The sequence below is a fragment of the Chaetura pelagica genome, unplaced genomic scaffold (genome assembly GCF_000747805.2).
Source record: "Chaetura pelagica isolate M959 unplaced genomic scaffold, ChaPel_1.0 scaffold526, whole genome shotgun sequence".
Lineage (NCBI taxonomy): Eukaryota > Metazoa > Chordata > Aves > Apodiformes > Apodidae > Chaetura > Chaetura pelagica.
The window spans coordinates 312,334-335,358 of record NW_009953500.1 but is presented as its reverse complement, the minus strand read 5'-3'; the positions used below and the strand labels follow the sequence as shown (position 1 = coordinate 335,358).

The window sequence follows — 23,025 nt, the reverse complement described above, 5'->3', positions numbered from 1 at the left end:
ACCCTGCCTTACTGGTTTTCCTGGCACTATCAGAGTGTGGGGCTACTGCCTCAATTTTCTTGGACAATCAGTGTTGCACATCATTTAAGAAAGCAACAAAAAATCCTAGTTTGTTTCCCAGCCCTGTGTTCCTTTTGCAGCTGTTCTTAATGAATTCCAGGAGCAGTTCTGACTCTCTTTCCAGTTATACTGAGCAGAGTGGGAGGACTTCAGCCTCCAGGAACCTAGTCAAGAACTACTTCAGCTGACTGGTGCAAGATTTACCAGCCCTGGAAAGGAGGGTCACGAGGAAGTGTAATTGAGTAATGAATCTGGACCTGATCACCTTCCATTTGAGTGGAGTGATTGCAATAGGTTGGGTAGAAAGGAGTTGTGTAAAAGGAGCAGCAAGAAGGACATTAATCACTCTCTAGAATTACAAAGAATCTGTGGATTTGTGTTTTAGCTGGAAAACAAGCTCCCTAGTTCCTTCTTTTCTATTCCTATTTCCTATTTTTTCTATTCCTATTTTCTATTCCTATTCTATTCCTCTATTTTGGAGCAAACTAAAGCATTTGTGTTCACAGGAAAGCATTTTAATGTTAAAAGGGCTTGAGATTTGGAACTGCTTTCAATTCCTGTGTAAGAGTTGGTGTGGCAAGGGTGCTTAGCCACAGAGTGGTTAGGCTGCAAGCTGCTGGATGCTGTAACAGAGGAAGGAAAGACAAAATTATGAGCCTTTGCGGGGCTGAGATTAATGCATGAAATAATTCTAGAGATATGAAGACCTGAGTTTGTTCTGACCTGCAGTGATTTGGTGTAAACTGTCCTGTAGTCCTGCTGAGGTGTCCTGGCTCTTTGCTCCTTCCCTTGTCCTGAGTACATCTTTGTGCAGAGGTGGTAGATGTGCAGGTCCCTCTGGAAAGAGGAAGAGGGTGGGAGCTGGGAGTGGTGGAGCTTAGGCTGGCCTCTGCTGGGCCTCTACATCTGCTGAGCAAAAATGTTCAGGGTGGTGGGTCTGCAAATGTTCAGTGTACCTGCCCTTCCTTTTTTGTGGGTGCCGGCAAGCTTTAAGCTAGCGGCTGCAGGGACATCTGCTTGGTGCTTTCTGAGGAGACCTGCCTCTCACTGAGCACCACCAAGCTATTCTGGCTGTGCTTAAATATAGGCCCTTGCTGAAGTCATGCTTAAAAACAGATTTCTTAAATTTAGAGCTGAAGGTGTTCAGTGCACTGTAGGTTTCGGTCCTTTCTCTCCTGTGAGTTGCTGTGTGACTTTTTTATTAAGCAAATAATACCAATTGCTTTGTCTCCTCCATAGTGAAAGAGGCACTGCTAAAACTCCAACTTCTCTGGTGTTTAAAGGGGATTTTGAGTTCGTTAGGAGGGCAGAATTTGGTAGAGAAACAGATGTCTGATTGCTGTAAGCTGGGAAACAAATGAAAGCAACTGAAGTAATTTATTACATTTTTCTTTGCTGTGAAAATTTCTGCAGAGCATGACCTGTCAATTTAAAGCAAATGAAGCAAATCTTAGAAGGAAAACCTGAAACTCGAATTATACCTCCTGCTCAGTATGTCTTTGGTAGGAGTGCTGGAGGCAATGGAACATGAAGCAATGTGATAGTCAGGATGGGATCCTGTCTGGCTTTGCTTTGAGCCTTTAACAGAAACTGAGTAGAACAGCAGTCACTTGGAACAGGAGTACTCCTTGATCCTTGCCATGTGGTAAACAGTGGCACAAGCTTGGGGCTCATCTCAAAGGGAGGTGTAATCATGGGGCCCTTAGGATTCTCTGACTGAGCTACAGGAAGCCTTGTGCAGCACTTCTAATGGACAAGAAATGGAGTAGTATGAACTAGCCTGTGAGACTGTCTCCTATCTGTGTAAATTATGAACATGATTCATCCTTTTAGGCTTCATTTCCTGTGTACTCCTTTTGGATCATCTTGCAATGGTCTTCACCTACCCTCAATATTTTTCAGGTTCTTCAAATGGATGTGGCAGTTTGGTGTGCTCCTTCACCCCAGGAAGTTTTAGCTTGGGAGGATATTGCTGCTGAACACGTTGTGTTACACAGATGATTTCTGGGACAAAGTGCAGTGCTGGCCACCTGTAGTGGGGTAACTTTTGGGAGAACTTGATGTAAAGTGTCTGGTGGGTGAAGTATGAGAAACGTAGTGATGCTTTGTAAAAGCATCCTGAGTTAGCTGTTCTAACTTCACTTGCAAAGAGATAAACTCCCTGGTGCAAGGAGAGGGGCTGAGGCCCCAGAAATGGAGCATGGGATGAAAGTTACTTCCTTTGCAAGATACATGTGTGTGCAAACCCTGCAAAACACACATAACATCTGCCAGCCTTGCTGCTGTGCAGCGTGAGCTGCCCAGGGGCAGCAAGCTGGGTCTGCAAGCTTCTTCAGCTAGTAAGGAAGGGTAGAATCTCCAGAGAGCAATTTGGAGCAGGAGATTCACATAAATGGTCTGAATCTGCCTTCTGTCAGAGCCAGGCTTTCTACATAAGCCAAAGAGAAAGGCAACACCTTGAGCTTCTTTAGCTGCATAAGCAAAGGATATGAACCCACAGCCTCAACTGTGTAGTGTGTTTCATTACTCTTAGTGCTTTCTACTTCTTTCTTCCCCCAAGTGCATCTTTAGAAAGGACTTAAATATGTTTATTTGACTTAGCTCATACAGATATTATTGGATAGGAAACAATAAATGAATTACTTTTTGTAATTGGCAACAGGCTTTCTTACTTAATAATTCAACAGAGCTTGATAAAGAGTACCTAGCCTCAGACTATAACTCATTCACACTAACACTGATTAGGCTGTAACCTTTTATTAAACTTCAGTATCCTGTTTGCTAATTAGAATTCCCAAATTTGGTGAAAAAAAAATTACAAAAAGTAAGCAGCTGCTGTGGTGAAATAATCTGTCTGCATGCTTGTGGCCAAGAATACCAAAGGGGAGCTTCCAGCAGCTGCAGAATTTCCCTCCCCTTCTTCCCTTTGTTTCTAAAAGGGCCCAGGTGACCGGCAGGGCCTCTCCTGTTCTTGGCCTTTACTGCATTGTCTGGCAGAAAGCTCTAATTAGTCACAGGTAGGACTAAATGCAGTTGCTGGAGAGCTGTGACAGATAAAGCCATGCTTCCACAAGGATGTGTTGCATTTTTTATTTGACATGTCAATAAATATTAATGAGAGATGCTCCCAGGAGCAATCTGAGCTTGGTCATTGTGTGCTGCTGAAGGCCGTGGGTCTGCTTCCTCACCAAGGGCAAGCACGTGCTTCGGTTCCTTGTCTGCATGGCTGCCAAGGAAAACCTGCCTTCAGGCCTGCAGTTAGTTACCAAGTAAACCAGAAGTGTTGTAGCTCTCCCTGAGAAGAGGAGGCTGTGGAGTCAGTTCTCCCACGTAGGCTGTTGGAGCAGTTTACAGGCACTCAGCTGGGGGATTGCATCACCACTCTGACATGTTATTTTGCTGTCCTGGGGAGTCAGTCTGCAGTGAGTGAAGTGCACCCACAGCCCACACAGGGCTGTGCAGTCCTCAGGAAATGGAGGAACAGGAGATTTGATGAAATCTTCTAGGATTAGTATGTTGAAGTCCTTTTTGAATGTGTTTCTATAATGAGAAAGAGACATAAAGGAATTTTTTTGCAATAGTTACTGCTGCCACATTTTCACTTTGACTTAGGGTGGGTGCTTTGAGCATTGGAAACTTACTCTAAATCAAAGTAAATATTGCAGTTGGCACTGTAAAAAGCCATTAAGGCCAGCTTTTTATAGTCAAAGGGATTGGACTGGAAGGGAGCTCTGCATCATCTAATTGAGACACCTGCTATTCCACCCCGTGTCCAAGTTGGCTTACAGCATGAATGTTTGCAAATGACTGTAGAAGTAATGAATTTCAAACTTAATCATCTGAGGTTTTAGTTGATTTTTTTTTAATGAAAGTATTATGTTTTTCATGCGTTTGTTCTCCAACTTCTTTGCCTGTTTTTCCTCTTTCACTTCATTGCTGAAAGGCAACGAGGAGGAGAAATACATATTAAAATGTTTAGGGATGCTGAGGGAGAGGGGAACAGAATCTAAGGGGGAATGTGGAAAAATGTGAAAAGATTCTCTTCTTAATGATGGAGAACAAAATCCTTGGGAAAACATCAACTCTTAGTTGTCCCTAGCTGTCACTGTGAGACAAAAATGCTTTATCTTCAGAGAAGGAGAAGCTTGATTTGGGTGAGGGGTGGGTGGGAGAGGACTGACAGGAGGTGGATGGATGGGTAGCTGCAGATGGATACTTTGGAAGTATCTTACAGTCCTCTATTTTTTGTGTATTTTCCTTATTCTGCCTTTCAAATTCTTTTAGTGCTTGTCAGTCTGTTCTCAGCTGTTGACTTTCTCTTTTTTTCCACTTGACAGTTCCTGTATAACCTTGTTCCTGCAAATCTTTCTCCTCACTGGTCAGGCTGCCAGCAGCTCAGATGGTCCTGGTTCCTTCAGTCCCTTGGTGCTCTTTCAGTCTCTACCTTCCCTGCTTCTGAGTAACTCAAACTTTTCTTTAAAAGTCTTAACAAATAAATCATGGCTCTATCTGTACCTTTTGCATTTGGGTATTTCAGGCAGAGAACCATGATTGTGCAGAAAAAAATTTACTGTATTTTTTGTACATAATTTATTGTATTGGTTACTGTTCTTCCCTTACAGATGTTTCAATTTAAAGTTGGGAAAATAATTTTCATGTTGGATTTGAGTCATGATGCTTGGCTGACATTTACTTGCCTCTTGGAGCTGACCTAAATTCTGATCAGTATTGCCTTGTCTAGGGGCTGCTCAGCCCAGTGCTGAACACCCAGAGCTCTTGGGCACTGCTGCTGTTCTTGCAGGGGGTCACAGACACTCAGAAGTTTGCTGAGTGTGTGCAGTGAAGAACTGGAGTTGGTCTTCAAAGCAGGAGAGAGGCTGCTGTGTGCAAAGAGCAGCTTCAGCAATTTTAGCACCCTATGGGAATGAACAGTATCCAGCTGTAGTGTTGCCTGGCAAGCAGCCTGCCAAGCCTGGGGCTGAAGCCTCTGTGTAAATCACTGTCTGCGTGTGGAATGGTCAAAGGCAGTGCTGACCCTTATGAAGACACAACTGCTGAAGTGTGGTTTAAGTAAAGAACATTTATCCGTATAATTGGAAATCACAGTGCAACTTTGAGGATGCACTCAGGTGTGCTCTCACCAATCAGGTTAAACACTTTAGAAGTTTGGACCTTTATGATTAGACTTGAGAATTGGCTATGTAGATATTTCTAGGATGTTTTAGTGCAGGGGTAAACAGCTTAGCTTATACCTGGGGTGCTTTATTTGCAGTTTTGGGCTGCAGAGTAATTTTGGGGAGGGAGGTAGGACTGTAAAGTGAGGGTCAGGACATGTCTAGCCCTTCAGAGTGCACCTTAGTTGTTACAGCTCATAGTCTGCATAGTCACCCACACCACAGACAAAGGAAGCTTGTGCTGGAGGGCATCAGATCCACTGCCTTCCTCCAGAGCAACAGCTTGGAAGAGCAGGAACACCAGTGGGAACGGCTTGTGGTGGAAAGCTAAGCTGGCAGAGTTGTGAAGTGAGTGCGAAGTGCAACACTGAGTTAAGCATTTGCAAGAGAACAAGTGCACTATCTGTCTCACACTGTCAAATTTGTATTTCTGTACAAACAAGTCTGAGGTGCTTCATGATATTTTTTCTGTCTTGTAGATTTTGAAGAAATCCTGTATAGAAATTCTGGCAGCAGAGCCTTCCAGTATATGTGCTGGAGGTGAGTATAAACAGAGGCCTTGGTTGTTCTTATTGCCTAAAAAGACATTTTCCTGTCCATTTCTAATTGCTGTAGAATGCAAAATTAAATGGAATTGGCTTTTTTTTTGGCAAATGTCTTTTTCACCTTGCATGTTTCCCTGTTCTGCCAAATGATGCCCAAAGGGATTTTCTTACAGAAAAGGCTTGAATTGGATAGTTCTGCCTAACTGCTCTTCAGTCAAACCAGTCTGTCTTACTTGGACTGTGCCAAACTTGAAGTAGATATGCTGCAAAATTACAAAACAAATCAGAAAATAAGACTCTGATTAGCTTTAGAGTTTTGCAGATTCATCATCTCAGAGGATTTGGAAACTGGCAAGAAAGTCAAATGAGTACACTTTGATCTAAAAGCTTCTAATATTTGAACGTTTCTTAGGTATTTGGGGTCAAGACAGTGACTGTGGGGACTAAATTATCATTCGCTGACTCGATTGGATCATTCTGAGCCCTGTTTGTGTGCTGGTTCTTCCATCTAGACTCTTCCATCTGCTTCCTGAGAATTCCTCACATTTTATGAAGTGTACCCCAACTGGCTGTTCAATGTGTAACTTTTCATTAAGCAGAGAAGTTGGGAGCAGAGCTGAGATTTGTGGAGAAAGACAGGTCCCTGACAAGGTCTGCATCTGCCTTGTTCTTCAGTAGTGCAAATAAGAAAGCCAATTGTCATTACTATTTTGTTTTCCCTTCCAAAGCAGCTGCTTTAATCCTCCTTCCTGCATCTCCTGTTCCTGGAGCAACTGCCCATATACATAAACATACAGAGGTAGTCACACTTTCCTAACATATGCAGGACAGCAGGCTAAATGCCCAAGAAGTACCAGGCATCAGTTTTGCATTCCACGTGTGCCACTACAGTGATTTTGATTTTTGAAGCCAGGGTGGCATAATTGGCTTGAATTATAGTACTTGGTCATCTGTTTCTCATTCTGGCTGGCCATTTGAATAGTTCCTGTGTTAAAAAAGGCTCCAAAACAGGTCTCTGTCTACTTCAGGATGGTAGATGTTTATTGTCATGACAGTTCCTGATAAAGTGCAGTGATGTTCCATAAATGCTTGGGAAGGGAAATGAAATTGTAGGAAGATTCAGATTGACTTTACACACTTATTAAAAAATGTTTTTTACAGAATACATTTGCATGCTTATGCAAATGATAAACAGTGTTGCTTACATGCTGTTGTAAGTCAGAGGATGAGTTATAATCATCATTGATAACCATCCAACACTTTCTAATGTGCTTGTCAGTTGCATATAGACCTTATCATTCCCATTCATTATGTCTTAATGAGAATGCAGAGGCAATGTGTGGCTCTATCCAGCAAAGCAGAAATTCCAGAGGTTTCTAGAAACCATTAACACTGGAATTCAGCCAGTACTTCACAAGAGGGACAATATTAACCTTGAAAAATCCCAACAGCTGCTCAGTTCAAGGCCTTATCTCCAAATGTGGACAAATCCTCTGGAACTGCAGCTGATTATATCACTTAGGACTTTGAGACTAATGTCATGGAAAATGAAAGTGCATTAGTGTCTTTTTGACAAGTTTTTGCAAATATAGCTCAGGTACCTCAGGTTTTCTTGTGTCTGTACAACATCCTTGAAGAGTGGTAATCATTTTTGAGAACATGAGAGAGAATAGGAGGACTCAGTGCTACCTGACACCACTCTTGCACTGCAGACTGGTCTCAGATACTGGTCATGAAGTTCAGCAGCAAGATGGCATTCTGAAATGCCCATTTCTTGGTGATTTGGGTTTGCATCAGTACAGATTTGCAGGGTGCATAATGTACCTGTTCATTTCAGTCTCAAGCGGTGGCAGGATCCCCATGCTTAACCTGACATCATTGATATGCTGCTCTTTGACTGTATTTGAACTCTCATTCCCCAGAAGCTGAGACTTCTGTGATTTCTCTTAGAGTATCATCAGCCCCCACACTCCAGAACAGAGCTCTTCTCCCCCATTCCTCCTAAATACTGTTGGACAACACATAATGGGCCTGTGAGGCAGCTGCCCTGGCTAGATGTAGTGGGATGATTTGCAGCTTGGCTGTAAATGAGCGGGACCTGGAAGACAGCCCAGATTCCAGAGCAAATCTGCTTATTTTCACAAGTACAGTGCATGAGTCCTTAAGGGAGATGAAAGAAGATGGGGACTGTAAAGTGCAAGTCAAAAACTTTGAATCTGCAAAAGCTGGATTCCTTGTTGCTCCTGGGAATTTTCAAACCAGGGTGGTGTTTCTGATGCACTGAGATTCCTCCTGGATTGTCTTGGATGGTGAAACATTGTATGTTCCAACCATATTCACCAGTGAAACATCAATGAGTGCCTCTCCTAGATAGTAAGAGGAATTGTGGGGGCTGTTTCCCTCTCCATGGGGAACTGCAGAGTTTGAGTCCCTGTGTTACTGCCAGACCTTTTCTGGGACTATGGCCCTGTTTTGAAATCTGAGAGTCTGAAAATGGTGCTTTCCTTGCAAGGCAGTCTTCATGCTGGTGGCTGCAGGAAGTTCATAAACCTTTCCCAGTGCTAGGCTGAAGTAGGGACATTAGAGAGTAGTGTGAAAGGCTTGTGAGGATGTGATCTCATTGCTCAGCCCTTGCTTCAAAAAGGACAGCTCTGTTCAGGGCTCAAGTGTAACTGACTGTCCTTGATGCTTCCTGCTTGTGCTGCAACCGGTGACCTTGTAGAACTGATCTGGAAGAACAGCAAAGAGGAGAACTTGGGGAGATGCCCACAGAGTGTGGCCTTTGTCCAGAGACAAAGCCTATGGGTTGATGATCTCCTCTGTCATGGTATGGAAATGAGTCCAGCCCAAGGCTGGCAGTCACTGTACAGGCTAGTAGGGCAGGATGTGACAAAACTCATGGCAACTGATACCATCTTGCAATTACCTGGGAAAACAGCACTTGAACTTCTCCAGGTTATTTATCATTGGAAGATTTATTTTTGTTCTGGGAAAAAAATACTTTTGCCTTTCTTCAGCCAAAACTCTCTGCCATTAAGATGGCAACCTGGGGAGGGGAGGGCTCAGTGTATCTGAAGGTTAGTGTTTTCATTGCAGGTCAGTCAAAATGTTTCTGCTGGGTATTATTTCCTGCTTCTAAAAACTCAAGTTGAAATTGGATACCGAGAGAGTGGAAGTTCCATTTCTAACAATTTGGAAGCTTAAAAATTATTAAATTGCAAATTTTAGCTCAAGAGATCTCAAGTAAAAACTTTTCACATACGTGCCTATAGAAATGACCATTCTTTGCCTGGCTGTGTATGAATAATTCTCCCTCTCTTTTGCTACAGAGTCGTTTCAGGTTGTGGTGAGAGGCAACGGATTCCGACATGCCCGTAACGTTGACAGAGTGCTCTGCAGCTTCAGGATCAATGACACAGTCACTCTCAGTAAGCTGCTTTGATTTATTGTTTTCTGACTCTCTGCTCGCAGGCATTTGCTTGCAAAACATTTTGAGTCTTCAAGTATGTTGACTGTGAAGGCATTAATTGTGGGATGAAGAGCTATTACATTTGCAGCGTGACAAAGATTATTTATTTAGAGGAAAACTGCTGGTGATGATGTAATGTATGCTGTGACTCTGACACCAAGTATGTGAACAGATAAGCAGCAGAGGGGACAAAATATAGAAGAGAATAAACTTGCCTGTCAAGAGAGTATCTGTGTGTGTCTTGCTGAGTTAAGCATGTAGTGTGAGGTCTGATTCTCTCCTTACCTGTATTTTGTGGTACTTACTAGGCCAGGTCATGCAGCTTAAATAAACACTTTTGCTGGAAGCTCTGTTGGACCAGGGGCTAAGGCATTGCTCTGTTTCTGGGGATGCAGCTTGGAAAGACTTTTCCTCTCCAGAGTTCAGCAAGCAGAAGCAGCAAGTAACAGTAAATTAAACCCTGAGTGTCTGAACTTCTGTGAAATGTACCAAGAGCCATTTAGCTGGAAGAACTAATGACACTTTGGTTCTCATCTGGCTTGCCTGCAAATGCACACAGGCAACCAGATAGCTTAGAATTCATGTTTACTAACATGGAATCTATTCAGAAGCTGCCTGATCATTTTGGAGGTGGTTCTGACCCTTTTGAGTATAAAATGAGTTAGTTTTTACACGTGGAGGTCTAATGACTCAATGTGGGACCTGCTTGTGCTTTGAGCATTGGTGTAATTTGCTCTTTGGAGCAGGGGAGAAGTTTGCTAAGGCTGTTTGCCCTGTGGGGAATGCCACTGAGCATTCAGGGGTGTTCACAGGGCAGTGAGTGTGTGTGATGTGCCCCAAAGGGCTCTTGAACTGTTCTGTTGGCCCCCTCTCTACTGGGCAAGTTATGGAATTCCCAACAGTTGTGTCATTAAGCAGAAAACTTGGCTGCCTCTGGTTCATTGTTGTTTAATTCAGATACGGTGGGTGTTGAGGAGATTAAGAGCAGAAGCTGGAGGGCTATGTGTCCAGGCAGGAGCAAGTGATATTGGATGGGGAAACAGGGAAGGAAAGGGATCTGAGTAAAAGCACTGGGGTGGGGGGGATATGGTGAATAAACTGCTTTCGAGGCATTTCCATGCAGCCCAGAGAGAAGTGCTGGAGGTATATGAACAAGAAAGAGATGGCTTTCAAAAAAGAACAGCAGAGGCAACCACAAATTCATGCTTTTCCTTTTAAGCTCTATAAAATTGGACCCAAACCTGACATGTGGCCAGAACTCCTTAAATTTGGTTCATGACTGTATTTAGGTGTTGAACCATGTTTGGTCTCTCCCCAATGTTCAGAGCCAAAGTTTTGTTTGGATGACGTGTTATAAAGTCTCTTGTAGGTCTCTAGAACTGGGCAGGAAACCTTCCCCTCTCCATCCACCCGGAAGGTTCCAATGGAAATGTAATTGCTGTTCAAATATTTAGAAGTTTGCTTTTCATAAAAAGCCTGAAGCTGTGTGGTGCAAACCAAAAAGCCTTTGGGTTTAGTTGCTGGAAGCTGAAAGTTTGTAGCATTCTTAGTTTGCCTGTCTGCTGCCTCTTCAGTTAAAACTTGGGTATCCCAAACATACAATTTGGGTGAAAATTTCCATTTTGTGCGAAGTTACTTTCAGTTCAAGAGAAATGTCAGTGGAGGATTTTTCAAGCAGTTGCATTTTAGGCTAAGAAATATATGGACAGGTATAATGAAAGTGACAGGAGTTACAAGACCACTGCTCAGCCTGACAGAAACCCCTTAAGTTGCAAGTCATGAGTGCCCACATCACTCTGCTGGAGCTTGGCTGGGCCTGAGTGGAAAGTAAAAGCAGCAACTGTTCTGCCAGCTTTGGGAGGCAGGGAAGTGATGATCATGCTATCCTTTTCTATGTTAAGTTTTTCCAGCACTGGGCTTGCCGTTCCACTTTTGGAAGAAGACTATTTACTTGCTTCTTGTCAGTAGCTTGAAAGTTGCCTCTGTGACCTGCAGCTGTGTTAGCTGTGACCTGCTGTTGCATCCCAATTCCTTCTCAGCTCAGCTTCCCCAGAGCACAGCATTCATTCCTGGAAACATCCTGAAGTCTTCACAGGACTAACAACATTATCCATTAGCTTTCTGCTCTTCAGTGTGTCCTGTCTTGGGAGGCCCAAAAACATTCAATGTTGTCAATGGGAGGAATGTTTTCAATGAGGGGAACTGTATGCAAGGGTTGGAACCATATAATCATAGAACCATTCAGGTTGGAAAAGACCCTTGGGATCACCAAGTCCAACCATCATCCCTACTCTACAAAGTTCTCCCCTCAAGCATTTCCACCAACACCACATCCAAACGACCCTTAAACACATCCAGGGATGTTGACTCAACCACCTCCCTGGGCAGCCTATTCCTATTCCAGAGTCTGAATAAGACTCCCTCACTCTCAAACACCCTGACCTGGTGGTGGTGAGGAGGAAGACTTCTTCCTGCCTTTTTTTGTGCTGACTGCTTGTCTAGCTGAGTAATCTGTTGTGGTGTCTGTCATCATAACTTTGTAGTAGCTCTTAGGCAGTACCAGCTTATCTTATACAACCCCTGGGCTGTTTTTATTTGAAGCTGTCTTCCTGTGTCCACAAAATGACTGTAGAAAACAAGGAGAAGAGCCAAACATGTTCCCCACCTCTGACCTGATGCATTAGTTGTGTCCTGAATTGATGCATGGGTGAAAAGTGAGCTCATTCTTCTTGGCACTGCACCAAGACCTCTCAATTAATTTTGCATAGCCCTGGATTGTTTCATGCAGTGACCTGGAAGCAAGAGGCCTCAAACTCAATTTTTTAGTTCAATCTGTTGAGGGAACTCAGCAGGTGCTCATCAGTGCTCTCAAACCCAAGTCTCTCCTGGTGGGAACTGCTATGGCTCTGTTAATTTTAAGCTGCTCTAGATGATAATGTATTTTAGTGTTTTACTTCACTGGAGCCTGCAGCTCCAGCCTGCATTCTCTGTGTGCCTCTCTGGCACTTCACTGCAATGAGCTTAACATTAGAGTTAACTGAATAAGAATTTTATGGAAACCTTATGGAGATTGGATAGCTCAGCTGTTTTTGTTTGCTTGAAGCCTCCCAGCCTCTGGTTGTATCAGGGAGAGAGGTATTTTTAAAGATAACACTAAGCCAACAGTTCCTGAAACCTTAAATTATCCCAGATGAGATTAGACCAGCACAGCTAGGAGTTGCTGAGGTTAAGGGCATGAGCTAATAGATTTTTATTAGAATTATTGGCAGAAATAAGTGGCAGGTGAAGAGAGCATCAGCTCAGTGTTCATAGCTATGGGATAAAAAAAAAAGGAACATCTGTGGAAACCATGAAGAATATTTGGCTGAGCAGAACTGTAAGCAGATGCATGTTCAACAACAGCAGGGTGTTTTCTGCCAGCAGCAGGACCTAGGAGAATTGGTTTCAGACTGCACAGAGTTAAAAGTAATTATACAGTGCAATGACTTATAACTGCTTTGTGGTGCTAAAATGTCTTTGTCTGCCCAGATTGTGCAGGATCCAGCAAAGATAGTTCTGGGCATGGAGGTGAACTCTGTCCTAGGCAATTTAAACTGAGCCGAGAGATGACAGACTGGTGAGGAAATGGCAAACACCACAGTGGAGGTGGGGCTCCATCTTTTGCATTCTAGTGAATGCTCTAAATGCTTGGCCAGAACTGATCCTTTGCACAAACTAGCCTGATTTTTTTCAGCACAGAGCACCAGAAGTGAGGGAAAATGAGGCAGAGACAATGAAAGCAGGACTGTCAGGCATCAGAGAGTGAATGGTTTAGAGAACTGCATCCCAAAATGACTCAATAAATGCCTTCTGAAAATGATCTGTTTTTAAAGCCAAGCTAGTTATTCCATTTTCCTCACCTTTCCTTTTTCCTAGCAGCTCAGTACTTCTTTTGGGCTATCTTTACTTTCTCACAGACTGCTTGCTCTTAGGACAGGGCTGTTTTGCTTTGCTTTCCCACTCTCTAATCCCAGTTTTCCCACTTGATCATGTAACTTTAACCCTCCACTGAATCTTTTCCTCAAATTTCCTCAAATTTCTTTGCCTCAAATTTCTCCTGGCTGAAGTCATATGCCAAGGTGTGCTTGGCATCCTGTTTTGAAGAGTGGCCCACGTCATTGCTTGACAAAGAATATGAGAACAAGAGAAATGGTCACATTTCCCTCAAATGCTGTCCTAGCCTCCAATAAATTGCAGCATGGGAACTTTTAAAACCAGCAGACTTCTCTGCAGCTGTCCAGGCTGTCCAAGTGTGGAGGAACAAGCACAGAGCAGTCAGGAAACCTGGGCTGAGTGAGGAGGAGAATCTCTCTGCAATGTGGAGAGCTTTGCCATGCTCACCTCTTTATCCTCTGTGCTGCTGGGGGACCAAGAGGATGTGTCACTGTGACACCCACAGTTGTGACAGCTGCCAGTTGTGAGCACGAGCAAATTGTCAGTTTGGTGCTTTGCCAAGTTCTGTTAGTAGTCTTGAAGCTACGTGTGCTTGTTGAGCACAACTGTGTGCGCAACAGATGAAACCATCAGAGAAAAAGTGACCACTGCCAGATTCCTTCTCTCCATCTAGAGATTGTTATGAATGTGAAATCATTGTTCTGTGCTTATCTCTCCTTCCTCCATCCCCTAACTCTGCTCTGAATGGCTTTTGGCCCTTGCAACTCATGTGTCCCTACACAAAGCAGAGCAATTATAGCATGATCTCAGTGTGGTTTTCATTACAGCATTAACTAAACATTTTTTATTTATGGGTCTTTCTTGTTGGCAGTTTCTCTAGCTCAGAGAGTGTTCCAGTGTCTTTCTACATTCCTATCTCCCCACAAAATGAGTTTGAAATAAAAACTTTGCTTGCAGAGTTGTCACAAGGAGTGGCATGAGAGGAGGAGTCATCCTGGATAAAGAGAGGCTGTGCTCTGGTAGGCATGCAGAGAATTATGGAGCTGTTTTGCCTCATCTGAGGTGACAAAGGGACACTGGAAGTGTGCGGGGTTGAGGTACAGAGAACAGCCTCCTTAGCACAGATGTTCCTGGGGGAGTCTTATGTGAGAGCAGCCAGAGTCCCACCCCCAATCTTGCTACACTAGACTAGTAGACCAGAGGCTTCTCTCCTATAGTAACAGAAGACCAGGTCCAAGCATTTTCTGAGATGTGCTTTAATTGAATGCAAATGAGAAATACAGGGATAGCAGAAGGAAATTGTTAGCCTGTGCTATATGGGAAGTTGGGCAGACAGCTTTTGCAGCCTTTTCTGGACTGAAATCTTGCTGATATTGTGGGTCCCACCATCAGCACTTGTGATACTGCAGTGGCAGTGCTTTCTTAAACCCTTCTCTAAGGGATCTTTGCAGTCAGTTTTCAGTATGCCAGTCAGTTCTTGGCCACTGGCCAAAGAAAAGGCTGCTAATTTTAGCTTGGCTAAGATATGGCTAAAAGAATATGCTAAAAATAATAGGCTAAAATAAAAATATGGCTAAAAGAAAATACTGTGATCGGTCTTGGTGACCTTGGGGTTTTGTACCTCTCATATTGGGGGTTGCTCTTCTGTGTGAAAACATCGTGCATATATTGAGGCTATTATTATTATGGTTGGAAAGTACTACAAGTCCTGGCTGGCCAAAAGGTTACACCCTGCTAATGGCAAAAGAAACTGTTCACTAATGCTGGAAATAATAGATTCTACAGGCTACAGATAGTTGTTAAAAGGTGTAGCTGGGTAGCAAATTACAGGAATTTGAGCAGTAGAAAGTACCTCGGCCCTTCCCTATTTCTGCACCCTGCTCCAAGTGGTTTATGCCCCAGCACTGACTAGTTCTAGTTGCCCTTGAGTGCAGTGTCCTCTGGGGGGGTTTTATGCAGTGAGAACCTTCTTATACTTGGTGAAGTGATTAGAGGCTCATAGCTAAGGAACAAGTCGTGGGCAGACTTTCTCAAAAGTGAGGCATTGCAATATTTCCTGCAGAAGTATTTAATATTTCATTCCAAGCTCTGCCCATAAGTGGTGTCTGAGATGCAACAAGGCCTGGGCATCCTTTCTGTCAGTCTGTGGAAGAAGACAAGGGGATTTCTTCACAGCCATGCAGCCAAACCCAGGACAGAAATCACTGCCTGGGCAGCAAAGGCAGTTCCAGCCCCTGCCTGCCACAGCTCTTCGACTCGTGTTGTCAGCTGAGAGGAGTCCAAGCCACAGAATTTAGATTTTGGCACGAGAGCTAGAGCTTGGGAGCGTTCAGGCCTGTCTCTTTACTGCACGAGAACACAGCAAGTCTCTTGTGCAGCAGACGAGCAGTGCGGCGTTCCTGCGAATGCAGCCTGCAGATACAGATGCAATAGCAGATGAGAAGTGTTGTTTTGTTTGGTTTCTCTATGTAAGTTTTCCAGGAAGGAGTCAGATGGCCAGAGTTATGCAAACCAAATGGATCTTCTTTTGTTTAGAGCAAAGGAAAATAGTCACTCATTTTTGTGGTGAAACACAAACATTCTCCAAACAAAATAATCTCTCCCTGTAGCCAGCCTGGCCAGCCATGAGTTCCCTCTTGGGACTCTGATAAACTTTCTAGAGAGGCATAAACTTTAATGCAAGTTGGAGGTGGGAAGGGAGAGAAAGAAAAACAAAGCTAATGAGATCTAAGTAAAAGGCCTTTTAAAATTAAGCCAGCTTTTGTTTTGGTGGATGCTGGAATGGAGGATTCTTGGGCCTTTGCTGCCCGTGTTAGCAAAGGAGAAAACAAAATATTGGTCTTCATTCTCTTGGCATGTGTGTGCTGAGAAAGTGTCATAGATTTATGGCAGTTAATGGTATCTTCAGAAATCAGGGTGAGAACAGAATTGTAGACTCATCTGCCTTGTGCACAGTGGGAAGTGCTGCTGGGCTGAACTGGTAACTCCATTGCCAAACTGCGCATCCATGCACGATGCCAACTGATCATGCAACCAGTGCCTCTGCTCTGTGCCTTGTGTCCCTGCTTTCAGTGTGTGCTTTCAATGCCTGTTGGCTGCCTGCCTCTCTTTTCCTGAGGAACTTACCTTCTAGATGGCATGGGCCTAGCAAAGCAACACCCTGTGCTGAAAACATTGCTTCTAATGTTGAGCATGGTGGAAATGTTCATATGTGTTCTTGCAGTGAGACTGTGGGAGAGCAGCATGAATATGGTACTTTCCAGGCCAACAGGCAGGAACAGGGATTCAGAGGGTTCCCAGAAGCTTGAAAACTGCTCCCAGTAGGTGAGCCATGATGCAGAAGTGAAGCCTGTCTGTGAAAACCACACACCTGGGAAGGAACAACAAAATATGCCAGTACAGGCTAGGAGATGATCTGCTGGAGAGCAGCTCTGTGGAGAAGGACCTTGCAGTCCTGGTAGACAACAAATTCTCCATGGGACAACAATGTGCCCTTGTGGCCAAGAAGGCCAATGGTTTCTTGGGGTGCATTAAGAGGAGTGTCTGCAGCAGATTGAGGAAGGTTCCCCTCTCCCTCTACTTGGCCCTGGTGAGACCTCACTTGGAGTATTGCAACCAGTTCTGGGCTCCCCAGTTCCAGAGGGACAGGGATTTCCTGGAGAGAGTCCAACAGAGGCTACGAGGATGATGAAGGGACTGGAACATCTGTCTGATGGGGAAAGTCTGAGTGACCTGGGGCTGTTCAGTCTGGAGAGGAGAAGACTGAGGGGGGATCTAATGAATGTCTATAAATACCTGAGGGCAGCAAGAAGGAGGAGACAACCTCTTGTCACTTGTGCCCTGGGACAGGACAAGGGGCAATGGATTCCAACTGGAGCCCAGGAAGTTCCACCTCAACATGAGAGAACTTCTTGACTGTGAGGATGACAGAGCCCTGGGACAGGCTGTCCAGAGAGGTGGTGGAGTCTCCTTCTCTGGAGACTTTCAAGACCTGCCTGGGTGCCTTTCTGAGTGATCGGACCTAGTTGTGTGTGGTTTTTTGCTCCTGCTCTGGCAAGGGGGTTGGACTTGATGATCTTCAGAGGTCACTTCCAACCCCTAATATTCTATGATTCTGTGAAATGTTTCACTTTCAGCTGTTTGCCTGTGTCAGACAGACCTTAACAAAATAACTGCTGTGGTAACCCAAAATTTCAAGTGTGTGGATATAGACATGGGATTTGCTGGAAGCTGGTAATGTTAAGAAAACAACAGTGAAGGCTACAACTTCTAATTACCATTTAAATTTTTTTAATGGGGTGTACAAAAATAAACATTTCCTAATCTGCCTGAGGAAATAACCTTTTATATTGCTGCCAAAACAGAGAAATAAATCAGTATGAAGTAGGGATTATACTGTGTGATCAGAATTACTAAAGCAATATTACTGCTTTCTAAAGCTTTGTGTTCAGTGGAGAGCTCTCCTTTCGGAATGCTGGGGGAAGAATATTTGACTTGGTGCTTCTATATGAGGGGACAGACTTGTAGTCTGTATCTCTTATGCCTCATCCACAGCAGTAAAATGTGCTTCTGAGTGAACCCTGTGGAGCTGATGACTGAGAATGGAGCCAGGATCAGTTGTGCTCTACTGCTCTTGCCCTAATCATTATTAGACACCATCCACCTGAACAAATACATCTCAGCACCAAGTGAAGAAAGAACAAGGCTCACAGCTGATGCAGAAGTTGCTTTAGAGACAGTTGCCACATTCTCTTTGGCTTGTGGCTGCTCTTGGCTTTCCTCTTTCCACTGGCACCTTAAATGGAATTGTAACTTGCACAAGTTTCCTCAAAAACCAAAGACCAGACAGGCAGAATAGCTCAGCTCTTCATCAGATGGCTGAATGACTTGGTTCAACTTTTATCTTTACTCCTTTTCATGGAATCGAAGAACTATCCAGGTTGGAAAAGACTCTTGGGATCGCTGAGTCCAGCCATCATCCCTACTCTACAAAGTTCTCCCCTCAACCATCTCCACCAATGCCATATCCAAACGACCCTTAAACACATCCAGGGATGGTGACTCAGTGACCTCCCCAGGCAGCCTAGATTTTTTATTCCTTTTTTCTCTCAGTGATGCACTGGATCCTGTAACATTCCTTCCATGTTGCCAAGTGTTGTGTCCCCTGGGCAGGTACTTAAGTAGATGGTTGGAGTCCCCAGGTTTGCTGTTTCAAACAGCAAAGCAAGGTGGTGATGAATCGTGCTCCTGGAGCAACATGTCCCCATAGGGTGATGGTCTCTTCCACCCTGAAGTATATAGGGATAAAATGCGAAGTTTGGATTGAAGATGAGGTTTGAAAGCTACAGGTTTGGGAGGCTAAGGGAAAGAAAAATGTCAGGAGAAGGGGGGGGCTTTCAAACAAAATGAAAATTTCCACTGGGAAATTTTAGGAAGTTGGTAATACATGGTAACAGCTCATTTCAGGTCCATAAGCACATCCCTAGAAGGCTCTAGAGATGGTTGTTAGTGCAGCTGGGAGACAGCTTTCTGGTGCAGTGATATGCTTCTGGAAATTCAACAGAATCAGCCCCTTCTGCAGGAATGTGTGGCTTCCAGTCCAAAAAACAAAACCCACACAGCCTTTCTGCCTGGTTCTCTTGCCAACCTATCCCATCTCTAGGCAGCTGGCAAATGGGCTGGGAAGTTCCTTGGGATCCCCATCTCTCTGGTCACCAGGGAGAAGTTAGAAAGTTCTAATTTAAGTCTACAAAAGAAGAGCATTAACTGATGTTCCTGTTTTCCAGGCAATTGCCTGTTGATCTTTTTTCTCACTCCACTTTTTAACACCATAGCATAATTTAGGTTGGAAGGTTTAATTTAGGTTAAAATGAATCTGCCTTGAAGTGCAAAATTTTCTGTAATGTACAATTTTCTTAACCCAGCTATTTCCAATTACATGTAATCTATTGCAACTCCATCTAGTCTCCTGTACAGACTGGCTGTGATCATTCACTCTCACCATTCCAAAAGCTTTCTCTCTTCAGTTCTGTTGTCGCTCAGATGTGTGGCATGGTAGAGCAACAGCACAGAGCACCAAAGAAATGAGGAAGGGGGGTCAGCTGTCACCTTTCCCCATCTTTCTCAGGGGTCATAAATGCAGGGTGTTGATTTTTTTTTTTTCTTCCTGAGGTGCAGGCTGCCTGCTCTGACTTCATATTTAGCCTGTAACTCTGTGGACTAAAAGCATCCCTGTAGTTACCTCAAGAACAACTGCTAGGGAGTAGCTTGTTGTCCCTCATGCAGTGTCTTGCCTTGTTTATGTCTCAAGAGTGAGGAAAAACATTATTTAAGCTTGGTGTTTAAGGCCTTTATTACTGATCAGGTAATAAATCCCAGTATTTCTTTTTTGCAGATGAGAAGCCTTTTGTAGTGGAAAACACCTACTTACTCTGCCCAGCACCTGTGCTACAAGAAGTTGGCATGTATGTTTTTTCTATGTATTCAAATATTTACTTTGCCTGTGGGAAAATGGGTCTGTGTCATCTCACTCTATTCTGGTCTTACATGCATCTAAGGCTCCAGGGAGACCTTAGAGCAGCTTCCAGTGCCTGAAGGGGCTCCAGGAAAGCTGGGGAGGGACTTGGGACAAGGGCAGGGAGGGATGGGATGAGGGGGATGGATGAAAACTGGGAGAGGGGGATGAAGGTTGAACATGAGGAGGGAATACTTTGGTGTGAGGGTGGTGAGAGCCTGGCCCAGGTTGCCCAGGGAAGCTGTGGCTGGCTTATCCCTGGAGGTGTCCAAGGGCAGGTTGGATGGGGCTTGGAGCAACCTGGGCTGATGGGAGGTGTCCCTGCCCATGCAGGGATCTAGATGATCTAGATCTAGATTGGATCTAGATGATTGTGAAGGTCCCTTCCAACCCAAACCATTTCATGATTCTGTGATAATTCTGACATTGTCTCTTGTGCTTTTTGGTTTACTGGGCAGCTGTGCAGCAAAGCACAAAGGGGAGAGCACTAGCAGTACAAATTAGCCTTTACAAAAGGCTTTTCTGTGCATCAGGAGCCCAGGTTCCAGAGGTTATTATCTAATAGAGGATTGTGGGCTATCTGGCCTGACTTGTTTCTTGTGGTGGTTTTTTTTCAGGGAAGCAGCTCTTCAAGTCAGTATGAACGATGGTCTGAGCTTCATCTCCAGCTCTGTCATCATCTCCAGCACACACTGTGTAAGTGTTGATTCCTGTGCCTCAAGTGATTCAGCAGGGAGGTGGTACTTCATGTTCATTACACTAGAACTAGGGCTTCAAAGTTGAGTAAACCTGGTGTGCAAGGGACTTGTGTCCCTCATTTAAAGGTGAGGTGGTGAGTGTGGTAACAGGACATTTTGTGTGTCGTGTGTGCCATGACATGGCAAAGCTCTTGAGTTTTCAGTGAACACCTCAGACTCTGCATCTGCTGTGGGATGCAGACCAGAACAGGACTAGCAGGCAGTGGCTTGGAGGTGTCTATGCCTGCTTGTCCCTGGAACAAGTGAACAAGAAGGAGGTCTGCTGGTCTGTTTCCTCACCAGCAACTGTGCTGCTCGTTGTGAAAGGCACATGGCAGTTGTGATCACACCCTTTGTCTGGAAACCTCTATTGTTGCAAAAAAAAGTGTGAGGGTTTCTCCACTGAAGTAGCTTATAGCTGGTGGCCTTTGCTGCCTGCAGTGTGTTGCTGCGCTCGCTCTGTAGTGGAGTCAGGTGAAGGATGATGATTTACAGTTCATGGTATTGCTGAAGATGCTGCTTCTGAGAAGTCATGACTGTTGGGGATATATAATGAAATTACTTGTGCTAAAGGAGGTAGTGGAGGAATTCAGTCTGAGTTCAGAGCAGTCCTTCATGTTTCAGTGTATTCAGCTTCATTCACTGTGGGAAGACCTGTCTTCTGTACAGGGAATGGTTGAGGTGCTGCTTTACTTTTCCTGTGTGCTGACTTGATCTATTTTTAGCCAAGCCAGAGTAGTGTTCCCAGAGAGACTTGAGAATCTGTCCACAACCTGCTTTTCTCTGCCCAGTAAAGGCACATCATGTTTCTGTACAGAAGAAGTGAAAGGCCAAATTGTGTAACATCCCATTACCAGCTGCCTTCTGTGGTCCACAAAGGCTGATGCACAAGATGAGAAAAGTCTTTTGTGCCACTTGTTCAACAAGGACAAGATTGTACAGAAAAACAGTTTTCAGAGCTTACATGAGGGGTCATATTCCAAAACTTACAAATACTTCCCTTATTCCTTAAAATAAGGGAATGTATTAGTTAATTTTTTTGGTTCAAGTTCTCTTTGCTCACTGACAAAAATACACTTGCATGTTGTTAGCAAATTACAGGAGCATTTTCCTATGTTTTGTTCATATGAGGCAAGAACTAGGAAAGAATTTTTAGACAAAAAATATTCCTTCCTGATATGCTTTCTTCTGGGGATAGAATTAATATTTCTAGGTTGTAGGAGAAGAAATCTCTGTGCCTTTTCTATTGTTTGAATAGCTGTAAGGAAGCTATTGAAAATGCCAGCTCTTCATGGCAGTGCCTGCTACTCTGATGCCTCCAGACTGCACAACTGGATTTGCAGCACAGCTAGGCAGCCAGAATTCAAACCCAGATCCTACATCCAAACCCGAGGGCAGTGACAGTCAGTGGCTGCTTTGGAAATTCTATCACAGGCTTCACTGATCGAGGAAGTCTCTCCTGGGATAACAGGCTCTTTGTAGGGATGTTTACCTTTCCAAGTTCTTTTTAAAGATGAAACTGTTTATCAAGACTACAGTCTTCTCTTGAATTAAGACTACAAGGGCTGCAGTTCTGGAAATACACTTACAAAATGTGCACTACGTGACTTGTCTAATTGACTTCAGACCTGACAGGTCTATTTGAAGATCTGCAGCTGGACTGGGACAGTCAGGAAACTGTGGAATGAAGTGATGGTAACAAGCAGGGAAAAACCAAAGGTTTTCTTCCCTGTGTGCAAACTAGCAATGAGTGCAGGGGGTTTCCTTTCTGTGCCATGTTTTAGAAACAATCAGTTTTGGAAAGGAGTCTAGAATGTAATTTCAAAAAGCTTCCTAAGTGGCAATTGGCAGGGCCTTAACGTGGCAGCCCCACACTCACTTTGGGGAGTGAGTCTTTTATTGCAGATGATCTTTCAGCATTTCTATTTTGAAGTGCATTTTGGGAAGAGTTGCAGTCACATAAAGGTGATCTCAGGGCTCCATGTAAAAGAGAATCTGAATTCTTAGTTGACCCAGTTATTTTCAAGCCTGAGGGATTAAACAGTCCAGGCTTTGGGGATTTTCTTTTGGTTTTCTTCCTTGGGACATTCAAGATGAGTTTTTAGAGGCAAGAGCTGGTCACACATGGGAGTCCTTCTTAAATGCCTTGTGATGAGTATCACTCTGAAGTTTGCCCAAGCACATTAGCCAACAGCTGAAACTGCAAGTGCAAGGTCTGTCTGCATGAAGGATCAGTCAGGACAAAGTTTGACTCCCCATCTCATGCAGGGGTGGCCTTTAAAGATGGAGCTGTCGTTCTCTGCAGATGGTAAAAAACATTGACTGTGGCATTTTGCATGGGCTGGCTCAGTTTTCAGAGTGCAGGCTTTACCTGAAAGAAGGACAAAAGACAGAACCAAGTGAACAGAAGAGAATTGTTTTGTTTTGGTCAATGTAACTCACTCTCCCACCCTCATGTTGGTTCCTCAGGAACAGTGGGAAACCTGGCTGGACAATGGTAGGTGCCCTCAAGTTGGTCAAATGTTGGTCAAAATGACCCCCTGTCAGGGGTGGGAAATGCAGGAATGATGGAGAGATACCAGGGGATTTCAAC

General features: G+C 44.1%; 1 protein-coding gene across 1 annotated transcript in view; it reads left to right on the top strand.

The window, feature by feature from the left end:
- The window catches only part of ANTXR1 (anthrax toxin receptor 1), a 101,881-nt gene that overhangs the window by 18,448 nt on the left and 60,408 nt on the right, over window positions 1–23,025 (top strand). The window contains exons 9-12 of the mRNA XM_009999354.1: window positions 5,714–5,774; window positions 9,109–9,207; window positions 19,576–19,645; window positions 20,313–20,391. Of these exons, the coding sequence (XP_009997656.1) occupies window positions 5,714–5,774; window positions 9,109–9,207; window positions 19,576–19,645; window positions 20,313–20,391 (309 nt within the window). The remainder of the gene's footprint in view (window positions 1–5,713; window positions 5,775–9,108; window positions 9,208–19,575; window positions 19,646–20,312; window positions 20,392–23,025) is intronic.